General features: G+C 40.4%; 1 protein-coding gene across 1 annotated transcript in view; it reads right to left on the reverse strand.

Moving 5' to 3' along the window:
- Positions 1-12,219, reverse strand: part of PPIL2 (peptidylprolyl isomerase like 2) — a 161,809-nt gene that overhangs the window by 34,975 nt on the left and 114,615 nt on the right. Inside the window, exons 13-14 of the mRNA XM_075898287.1 lie at positions 10,624-10,713; positions 6,953-6,986 (exon numbers count right to left, since the gene is read on the reverse strand). Coding sequence (XP_075754402.1) covers positions 6,953-6,986; positions 10,624-10,713 — 124 coding nt within the window. The remainder of the gene's footprint in view (positions 1-6,952; positions 6,987-10,623; positions 10,714-12,219) is intronic.

Raw genomic sequence — 12,219 nt, forward strand, 5'->3', positions numbered from 1 at the left:
CCCCCAGCAGACCAGGGAGACGCGGAGCAGCTTTTCTCGCCCCTGAGGACGCGGGCGGCAGGACCACGGCCCGTCTGGGCGGTCCTGCCGTCCGCATCCTCGGGGGCAAGAAAAGCCCCATACGTCGGATCCGCGTAAGTTGGGGACTGCCTGTACCTGACTGAGGCTACGTCTAGACTGCAAGCCTCCTCCTACGTCTAGACTGCAAGTCTCCCCGGTCTGCTGGGTGGGGGGGGGGGGAACTCAGCTAGTGCGCCCCCTCCCTCCCCAGCAGACCAGGCTTTTCTCGCCGACGCCTGGGGTAGAGCAGCTGGGGTGCTGCTGGGTTGGTCCCCGCAGCGCTGAGGTGCGGCGCTGCGGGGACCTACACAGCAGCGCCCCAGCTGCTCTGTTCCAGGCGTCCAGATTCAGCCGCTGTTGAAACTGATCAGCCGCTGATTCCAGGAAGCCCAGGGCAGAGCAACTCAGCAGCGGCTGAATCTGGATGCCAGTTCCGACTTACATACAAATTCAACTTAAGAACAAACCTACAGTCCCTATCTTGTATGTAACCCAGGGACTGCCTGTATATAAATTGGGGTGGCTAGTGTCTTCTGTTATTGTATTAGTTTGACCCAGCTAGTAGGGAATGTCTCCTCAAGCAGGGAATTATACCCCCAATTCAAAGGTACACATAGTGTGACTTTGATTAGAGATGAAATTTATTAACTTATAGGTCATAGTGACAGGGAGCGAAGAATGAAGGCAGACAGGATGCTGTTATCAAGAATTAATGTCTCCTTTTGCTTTATGCAAATATCTTCCCTGCCCCCAAAGTGCATAACTGGTGACCACGTAGAAATGTCATACCTTTTCCAAACCTGGCAGGTAGGCACAACTTCCACTAGCTTTTCATATTGACAGAACTGAAAAATTTAACTAGCTCCTATGATGTAAAAGTGTAACTATGCACACAATTAACTGTGCATTGGTTAACCAATGAGACCAGACTCATTGGTTAACCTTCATGGTTATATGCACGCTCCCTGTACATGCAGGAAACCAGCTTTTAAACCAGCCCCACCCCTGAGTTGCCGAGGAGCCACTTTTCCTCCCTCCCCTGTGCTGCTGCCTCTGATGCAGAGGCAGCCGTGTGGAGGGTTGGGGAGGGGACAGGTGGGAGCTGGCTTTAAAGCTGGCTCCTCGCATGCACCGGTTCCCAGGGAGCTAACTGCTCAGTGCATGTAATCACTGAAAATTTCAGTAGTTACATGGTTACTTAATTAAACACGTTTTAACATCCCTACTAGCTACTCATACTGATAAAATTCTGCCTTGCTTTAGCCCTATGAAAACAATCTCCTTTGGTTTCAGTGTTGATCAACTCTATTCTTAAGGTCATATGCCTACTGCCTTTGGGAAAAACTGAAAAGTATAGTACAATTTAAAACATTAATCATATCAGTTGCTCCCATTCAAGCTGGGGATATTTCATTATGCAATCTGTATAAGTCATGATTCACATTTAAAGGCATTAAAATCATATCCTCTGGGGGTTTTTTTAAGTCCACTGTAACCTTCATAGGCTGAACACTTTTTATAAACACCAATTTCACATTGACACTACTGAGTTATATACCCCATAAAGCAGGGTATGAGTTCTACGAGTTGATGCCCAGGGCTCGACAAATAATGTAATTTACTCAGATTACAACCCGGAAGAGCCGGTGCAGAGCGATCTGTGCATGCGCAGAGCCGTGCGGCTGGCAAATGGGGCTTGCCACCGCTTGGCGAGCCCTGTTGATGCCAATACTATGAGTCGTTTGAAAATTCATTTTAAGAAAATTTATAATCTTGTAAGTACTGAAACAAACCATTCCTGCTTTCTGAGATTTCTATAATGCAAATATATACTCTCTTGGGAAAGTTTCAGAATAGACAAGCATGATTCAAGGAAACTCCCATGAACACCTATTTTGAAAAAAAAAAAACCCTCACACTTGGGACAATGATATTAGTCCATGGTATACAAATCCTGAAGCTACAATGAGCATGGATTTACACATACAACACCAATTAGTGTTATCAGGAGTAATAAGAACGGCCATACAGGATCAGACCAAAGGTCCATCTAGCATAGTATTCTGTTTGCCGACAGTGGCCAATACCAGATGCCCCAGAGGGAGGCAAACACAAAAGGTAATCCTCATGTGATCTTTCCTGCCACCCATTGCTAGACAAAAAGAGGCTAGAAACACCATTCCTACCCATCCTAGCTAATAGTCATTGATGGATCTAAACTCCATGAGTCTGTCTAGCTCTTTTTTGAACCCTGTTCAAGTCCTAGTCTTCACCACATCCTTTGGTAAGGAGTTCCACAGGTTGACTGCATGCTGAGTGAAGAAAAACTTCCTTTTGTTTGTTTTAAACCTGTTGCCTATTAATTTCATTTGGTGACCCCTAGTTCTTATATTGTGGGAATAAGTAAACAATGTTTCCTCATTCACTGTTTCCATACCAGTCATGATTTTATACACCTCTACCATATCCCCCTCCTTAATCTCCTCTCCTTCTCCTAGCTGAGCAGTTGAAGTCTTTTTAATTTTTCTTCATATGAGACCCATTCCAAACTCCCCCCAATCAACTTTTTTGCCCTTTTCTAAACCTTTTCCAATCCCAATATATTTTTTTTGAGATGAAGCAACCACATCTGTATGCAATATTCAAGATGTGGATGTACTGTGGTTTTATATAGAAGCTGAAAAAAATATTCTCTGTCTTATTCTCTAGCCCCTTTCTAACGATTTCTAACATTCTATTTGCTTTTTTGACTGCTGCTGCCCACTGAGTGGATGTTTTTAGAGAAATATCCACAATGGCTCGAAGATATCCAAGATGCATATAAAGACTTGAGCCCTTTATTAAACTGTCCAATCTTGAGCATTTTTCTAATGGAGGCCAGAGGCTAGTAAGAGACTCTTAACACACACACAAAATTAAATACACAGAACTTAAGTTGATCCTTGTTTTAGCTCCCTGAAGCTATTTGTCCAGACACTACACCCATGAACACAGGACAGAGAAAAAAATGTAGCTATTTTCTAGGTCAGAGTTTGAACTTCCCATCTCTGAATCAGAGACTCTTCAAACTCTATATACAAATTGGAGCTCTCTGGTCCAGCACCCTTGGGACCTAACTAGTCCCAGATGAGAGATTTTATGAACCAGGCGAGGCCATTTCTGGCTCCTTGCTGTTACTCCTCCTTGAATTGTTCCCCGACACCCCCACCCCCAGGCCTCCTGGCTCCCCTGTGCAACCTAGCCAAGCCTGGCCTTGCCTCCCCTGCCCCGTAGCCAGCTAAGCCACATGTCATTCCTCCCTACCCCCCACATAGTGCCAGGACTCTCTTATACTGCAATGTCCATGGTCCAGTTGCGGGTCCAGAGAGTTCTGGTTTATAGAGGTACAACCTGCAGTTGTCTTACCATATACCTGCCCACTGCTAAGAACCAAAATTCCTTTCTTTCAGAAATTCTCAGAATAAGAGACAGTGCAGACATGTTTTCCTTTGTAGTAAACTCTCCCTTCAAAATGCTGTAAAACAATTTTTAAAAGCTACCTTATAATACTATGAATACCCTACTCCAATCATCCTCTGCTCCCCTTCAATTACTCTCCAACTCTAAGTGCATAGGGCTTCCCACTTGTTTTTATAAATCATTCACTACCATATGAATTTCACATCTGCCACATCTTCTACTTTTGTGTCACCATCCATTGTCCGTCTACTGGTATCTCCTCCCTGAGGTCATCTGCAGTAAACGTAAGCTTCTCAAAACTCAATGCTATTTTTTGTTGAATTGTTTTCTGAAGCCTCCAAACACGTATCATAAAAAAAGAGACTAGGACTACAGCTACAAAGTCATGAGTAAAATTTTCAGAAGTGCCTAAGTCTGTCTTAAAATTAAGACCTACATGCTTTTTACCCTATATGCTTATGCACTTTGGGCATGAGCTTCACACATAAAATAATTGAGTTTTCAACAATATTCTTGTTCTTTCGTTTTCTCAAATAAAGAACCAAAAACAAGAGAGATGGTACCAACTAAGATTACATACCTTGTTGTTTGTAGCCTTTGTGATTTTCCCAGTATCTGTTTGCCTTCTGATAAGGAAACAACTGGAAAAAGCTAACAGTGTGGGATTTTTGGTAAAATTCATTTAATAAATATTTCTATAATACAGGATTGGAAGCAACAAGTCCTGCCAATAGACCCTAATATCCTGTCTTAATTTTCTAACAAATATTTCTTAAGTGATTCTATGGTATATGACTTATTCCAGGACTCTGAAATCAGAAGATTACTTACTTTGAATCTTTAAATCAGGTTCAAATTTGAAATATAACTCAGGCCTTTTTCAGAGCTACTCAAGAGAACGAAGCCATTTTATGAGCAGAATATAACTTGTTTCATATTAAATCTGTTATTCTGAAGCAACAAAACAACTAAAGCTCAGGATTGCAGCTGTGTTCAACAACTGAGGCCCTCCACATAAAATAGCTCCACATTTGAAAGCAACGGGGAAAAACAATCTACAGTTTTCCAATTTAATCAATGGGAAATGAAAGAGTTTAGAATATTTTGATTATAGCATCTAAACTTGCTGCTCTAAGAGCAACAAAACAATTACTTCATAATTCATGTTTATTTGCCTTATGGTGTGCCAAACTAATTATAGACAGGAAGGACGCATGGGAATTGTTTTTTTTCCTTCTTAACTAAAGGTCTTTATTTTCATATTACTCATATACTCATCTCAGCAGGATGATCTCAATTAGAAAGTTGTAACAAATTGAGATAGTCTTTCCAAAAAAAAAACAAAAAAAAACCCTGATACCTATGCATGCTTAGAAACAAACGTAATAATAGTAACTGTTTACTATTTCTGATGCACATAAAGTGAGCAAAGACATACAATCACAGATGATTAGTGCTTAATAAAGTTTAAAAAGATCAAATGTAACAATTAAAGGACAATAGCAAATAGTGACTGAATTTAGTGGATAAAAAACTGCTTTGTGAAACTCAGCTGTGCAGAAACTGGTAGGTAATCAAGAACAAATCTTGAAAATCCTCTCCGCAAATTGTATATATTCTGTAATTTTAATGAAAATATACACACAAAACAGACTTGAGAATTCTGTAGCAGTCTAACTACTAAGAGCTTTGGGCACGTTAAGTATTTCAAATAAGTTTTATGTCTGTTTGGAACCAAGTTAAGATCTTTAAAAAACTTAGACCTGATTTTTTTCAAAAAGCAACAATATGTGCTTTCATTTGAAAAGCTGATTTCTGTAATGTCTGAATTCTCCTGAATTGCAGCAAATTTTTAAAGAGCTACTGCCACTGTCAGAGATACTTGGGTATAAACTGACAGTTTTAGGAGAGCTGCTACCAGCTTTATAAATTCCTGGTGGACCCCCGGGTCTACAGTATATGCAGATCCAGTTAAAATGAAGTAAACAGAAGAAAACAAGATGAAAACAACCAGAGATTATTCTCTCTGGTTTGGGATTTTATCCCTCTACCAAATTCTTGACATGGACCACCAGTTGAGAACCACAGCACTAACCCATTACAGTACTGTATATCTATCTAGTCCCCCCAACACCTCTTTTGTTTACCTTTTGGTACCTTCAACCAATAATCATCTTCTAGTGGCATCTGATCATATTTCACTTGACAATCCATGAGTAACAAAACATATGGTAACGAATCTTATCATAGACTTCAACAGTCAAGATACAGAATCCCTAACCACTCTGATCCAGCAGCTGCATATTCTCTCATTAATTTAAAGTCTTCATGCTCATTAGGGATATAGTCTTGGCCAGTGCAAACAGATCTGAATTCGTAAGTAAATAATACACTCTAAAATATTTAACAATTAAACAGCCATTCCTTTGGATGAAAAGATTTTGTGATGATAAATATACTCTCTGTAGATGGGTAAGCAGCACACATATAACAGCTGTAGAACAAACTGTAGGGAAACTCCTGGGGCCTGTCTGACAAGCAGCTGTGGAAACTGGCTGACATTGATAGTTAACAGGCAAAACTAACTTGCATAGGTGTACTGAGAGCCCATATACAGCAGCAGGTAATCTTATATAAAACAGGATGGTCAATGTCCTGAGGAGCCTTTACTGCAGTAGCAGGAGCTGCTCTAATATATTGCTATAGTTTGCATTGTGACAGTGGCTGTTGCTATTGTATCTAGATCACAAAGGCTAGGAAGGAACAGGAAGGAAAAAGTAGTGACAAAATGATCCCTGGAAGTTAAAACAAAAAAGAAAGAAGCATAGGCCTAACAAAGGGACTATTTTTGGGAAAATGGACAGTATTTGGCCACTAACTAGACCTCAACAGGTCCCTAAACGTTTTGTTAATATATAGTACAAAAAATGTTGCTTTAAAGCACAGTATTTTCTTCTTTTTATAACACATCTCAGCAGACAGAACTGTGAACAATAGATTCTAAGAAATTCTCTCTCCATACAAACCAGCTAGTCAGAGCTGTCTGTATACAGAACTTTGCATTTTCAAGCATGATACAACATTAATTCCCATGACATCTTGGAGACTGGTTGTCACATCATTGAAAACTTTTTTGAAAAACAGAAAGATTAAAAGTTTCATTTCAAAAGGTTGAAGAAGTTTTAAGTTGGACAATATAGAAATACCTTAATGGAACATTTTAAGTATAGTATTGCACACACAGTTTTGAAACAGATATATTCTACATTTACCATATGCTCATCATCTCTTGAGTTTCATTCTACAAAGCTGGACACAATTGATGAATTGCAATAAAAAATACTGGGCAATAAGAGAAGAAATGTGGTTAGTAAATGTATTAGTATCCATATATGCTATATTTTTATACACAAACATTCTCTCTCTCTTTTACCTGTTCCAGTTCCAGTAGGGTCACCTCCTTGGATCTGCAAAATTAAAACAAAAAACTAATTCTAGTAAAATATGTCTAATATTTATTAAATATACAAAATAAAACAATTTTCACAAGAGTTATTCTGCTTAACTTTTCTTACTTCTAAATGGGACCATGTTGGCAAGTAAACAAAAAACTATTACAACTAGTTTGGGGCTTCTTTTATCAGTTAGTTGTCATATGCTCCTGGAAAATCATTTAGAAGAGTGGCAGGTTTATAACAATAATAGGTCTCCTGTGGACAACCAATGAAAAATAAATGAACTGTATCTTGAACAGGTTAATGGAAAAATATCTTTTCCATCACCCGCTGTGACCCAAGTTACCCAGTCAATGATTCACTGCATTTAAAGTTTGAAAAGCGTTTAGTTTTGCAATCAAAGCTCTTGCAAGAAAAAACAAACAAGAAAAAACAAACAAACTTTCCACACTTGCTTCCATCTTTTGGCACACTATATTCACTATAGGCATTGTAAGAAAAAACCTTAAATGAAACCAATCGATATCCATTGTTTATGCAGGAATTGCACAAAAACACTTTGAGTTCTATTGCTCCACATCAGCAGACAAAGTATGCAATTTTGCTAAAATCACAGTGAAAGCACACAAAAGCACCATTTTAATGTTGATATTAAACAAACTTAGGAACACAGTGCTGTCAAATGGAGAAGTCACTTTCTTTTTTTAGGATCACAGAACTCAATCTAAAGGTCACTGAAGTTACTGGGAAAAAAATCCCACTGACTTCAATGGGCTTTGGAAAGTTACACAAGTTTGTTTCATTTCAAGAGAATGCCTGCAATGTCCTATACCGGTGTTTCTCAACAAAAGTTTGAGTACCAGTATCCCTGGAATATGCAGTAATCTTTCTGGGGGGTTCATCAACTCATTTAGATATTTGACTATATTCACAACGGGCTGCACAAAAAAGCACTGGTGAAGACAGTACAAAATAAAAGTTCATACAATAACTCTTTATGCTTCTCTATATATTATATATACTGAAATGTATATACAGGCAGTCCCCGGGTTAAGTACAAGATAGGAACTGTAGGTTTGTTCTTAAGTTGAATCTGTATGTAAGTCGGAACTGGCGTCCAGATTCAGCCGCAGCTGAAACTGACTGCCAGTTCTGACTTACATACAGAATCAACTTAAGAACCCCAAGCGTCCCCAAGTCAGCTGCTGCTGAAACTGATCAGCAGCTGATTCCAGGAAGCCCGGGGCAGAGCAACTCTGCCTCCGGCTTCCTGTAGTCAGCGCTGGTCAGTTTCAGCAGCGGCTAAATCAGGACGCCAGGGGCAGAGCAGCTGGGGTGCTGCTGGGTTGTTCCAGTAGCGCCGCTCCTCGGCACTACTGGACCAACCCAGCAGCACCCCATCTGCTCTGCCCCAGGCGTCCTGATTCAGCCGCTGCTGAAACTGACCAGCAGCGGCTGAATCAGGACCAGAGCAGCTGGGGTGCTGCTGGGTTGGACCAGTAGCGGCTGAATCAGGACGCCTGGGGCAGAGCAGATGGGGTGCTGCTGGGTTGGTCCAGTAGTGCCGAGGAGCGGCGCTACTGGAGCAACCCGGCAGCACCCCAGCTGCTCTGCCACAGGCGTCCGGAGAAAAGCCTAGTCTGCTCGGGGGGGGGGGGGGGAGGGGCGTACTAGCTGCGCCCCCCTCCCCCCACCCCAGCAGACCAGGAAGACACAGGCGGCGGACCAAGACGCACCGCGGTCCCGCCACCTGGGTCCTCCGCAACTTTGCTCCCCGTCTCCCTGGTCTGCTGGAGACCAGCAGACCAGGGAGACGGGGAGCAAAGCCTCTGAGGATGCCGGCAGCGGGACAGCCGCGGGGCGTCTGGGCTGTCCCGCTGCCAGCTTCCCCCGTGGCTTTGCAAAGCCTCGGGGAAGCCGGCAGCGGAGCAGCCCAGGCGCGCCTGGGGTGCCCCGGTGCCCGAGCCCCCTCGCGGCTTTGCAAAGCCTTGGGGAAGCTGGCAGCAGAGCAGCCCATGCGCGCCTGGACTGCCTCGCTGCCCGAGCCCTCCCGCGGCTTTGCAAAGCCGCGGGGAAGCCGGCAGCGGAGCAGTCCAGGCACGCCTGGGCTGCCCGAGCCCCTCCATGGCTTTGCTCTGCGTCTTCCTGGTCTGCAGACCAGGGAGACGCAGAGAAAGCCCCAGAGTACACGGGCGGCAGGACCGCGATGTCCCGCAGTCCGTGTACTCTGGGGCAGCCCCGTTCATAACTGCGGATCCGACATAAGTCGGATTCGCGTAAGTCGGGGACTGCCTGTACAATATTTATATTCCAATTTGTAATTAGACGGTAAAATGAGAAAGTAAGCATTTTTCAGTAATGGGTATTGAGACAGTTGCTTTATGATGTCTGATTCTGTAGGCAAGTGAGGTGAAAGAGCTAGTATAGTAATGAGGTACCACAAACACTCATATGATAATATTTCAAATAATGATTTATTCAAAACTAAAAATGCAGCAGGAGAACTATTTATCTGGCATGGCTAGTAACCAAATCTAAGCTTTTATTTCAATTTCAAAATCAATTGTAAAATAGTTTTTTACAGAATATCAGAACAAGTAAAAAACAAAAACAAAAACAAAAAAAAAAAAGATTCCAAAAATCTTTATTGTGAAATTAAGATTCAATATCTTCATGAAACGTGACCCATGTTCACAGAAGTTCACAAACAGGCTGAGGTTATTAAATTGGGTTTGATCCTACATAATCCTAGAGCTCTCTAGGTCCCAATCTAAAGTACTTAAGCAGATGCTTAACTTTAATCATGAGTAATTACACAGAAGTCAATGGACCACACATATGCTTAACTTTAAGCATGTTCTTCAATGATTTAATGGATTTGAGCCAGACTGCTCAACACCTTGCAGGACTGAGTCTTCAGCTGGGAAACCCTTTCTACCCAAGTCAGCATACCTCCCTTCCTCTCTACTGCTGTCCTCAACCAAAAACAAAGACATAAGAAAGGAAATGGGGTTTCTTGATTTGTATAGAAAAAGAACACACACTGGGGCTAGCTCCCCCTTTTGAGTTCAACAAACATAGAAAACCTTCCAGACTTAGCTTTTTTTTTTCTAACTCCTGCATACCAAATCAAAATGATTAGTCACAGAACTCCCACAGAAATAGATTTCTCAATTGTTTCAGCTTATGCTGTGGAATTTCACAAATGAAGTTCAAAGATACATATTTTTAAACCCAGAGTATCTTGTAAATGAAGTTTCAGCTGAATGGGATTTAAATGGGCTAAGATATTACCCACCCGTATCAGGATTTTGATCTTTAAGCACTGATAGCGAGGGCCAAAGCTTGCTGAAAATAACGGAAGTCTTGCCCATCAGGGATTTCAATGGGCTTTAAATCAGACTCTGAGCAACAATATTATTCAGTGACAGCGGCTAGGTGTTCAAATTATACTTCTTGCCCTCACTCAGTGGGGACAATCCTTGTTTCTAAGATACATTTTTCATCACCATCTCTACTATACATCTACTTATTCTAGGAAATAACTAGAATTTTAAAATTAACACATCTAATATATTAAATTCCTAATTCAGAAGAATAGAAATGACAAAATCTATTCTGAATTATTTAGCATTTGTTCAATACTTACAACAAAATTACGAATTGATCTGTGAAAAACAGTTCCATCATAATAGTTCTTCTTGCATAGCTTGATGAAATTTTCACATGTTTTGGGTGTCTGGAAAAGATTAGGTATTTAATGAAGCGATATCTTTAGATTTCATAATCAATTATTACATTGTACAAAATAATCACATTTTGTCAGTGCCTGTTACAGAGGATTACTCATCACGAATCTGATTAAAAGTTCCTACTGATATAAAAAAATCTTATAGAAGAGTATACTGTATATTAGAGAGAGAGATGCATTCAAGCCAATAATGTGGCTGGAGTTCTTGATAGTTGTCAGGTGGAAATGTTTGCTTCCCAGTTGCAGTCTTCCATAATGGCATCTTCGTAAAAAATAAATAATTGAGGAAACCATACCAGAGAGCAACAAACTGTAGTGAAACAGGAACTTCAAATTGTGCTAATTTAATTCTCAGTTCAGTTTAATTTTAAAAAACTCACAGGACATAATAAGGCAGCAGTGTTAAATTTAAAAAACATGGTGGGGATGCTTATTTTTAGTGCAAGAAAATTACTGTATTTTTACAGGGCATTTTTTTAAAGTTTGATGTTTGTTCCTTGTGGAGTTCTCTGAAGATCTATGAACTGGCCATGAATTTTTTAAGTGACTAGAGACATTTTTTTATTATTTTTTGTCTGAAATACCCTGTAATGTTATTTTTATCATTATATTTTGTGTACTGTATCTATTGAAATACAGATATATAAAAATAAATATTTAATACGTGGCTCTTTGCACTTTATCCACAGCTATTTTGTCACTTCATAATCTAACTGGTTGGCCACCCCTGCTGTACAGCAATATGTCAAACATAGTTCTCCGAAGTGGCACAGAAGTATGCTGAATATTAGTCTCATTATGTACTGTTTTATTTTTAGAATATTTCCCCATGAAATCACTGACCATAAAGGGGACATTGTGATAAATGGATCCTTACCACTATTACGTGGACTAGCACCACAAATTTTATGTTAGTGTGTTTAAAAAAAAAAGTGACTACTTATTTTCAGTATCTAAAAGAAAATCTTAGCCAGTAAAATTAAATACACAGCATATTTCTCATTTGCTTTTATGGTGTGAAAGATCTTTTCCCCCAATCATGGTACTGTATTCAAATGCCATTTACTAATATACTGACTACTGATATTCCAAATAATTGCCTTTCCTCTATCAATATAGGTTCTCTTTTACTTCCATGTCAGGATGGAACCCATTGTAAATCAAGAAACAGCCTGACCTCTTAGTTTGAACATGCTCCCCGCAAGTTGTAAATTATGGAAATAAATATAATCCAATTTCATAGAAGAATATCATTTAAATTGAGCTGTAATAGGCTTTAGAAATACTGTTACTGAAATCTGCAGGCAATAGTAAGTACCAGGGGCATAAGACTGTAAATTAGTAGAGATGAACTTAAGATTGGGAGTCTCTTTCTGAATAAAACTGATGCATTTAGCATTGACATTACATTAGAATGACTCATTTGTAGCTTTGCTCTGTGAGCTCCAGCAGTGATACAGGCAAGACTCAGGGCAAGTCTATATTACAGAGCGA

Source organism: Pelodiscus sinensis, chromosome 15, assembly GCF_049634645.1.
Source record: "Pelodiscus sinensis isolate JC-2024 chromosome 15, ASM4963464v1, whole genome shotgun sequence".
NCBI classification, from domain to species: Eukaryota; Metazoa; Chordata; order Testudines; family Trionychidae; genus Pelodiscus; species Pelodiscus sinensis.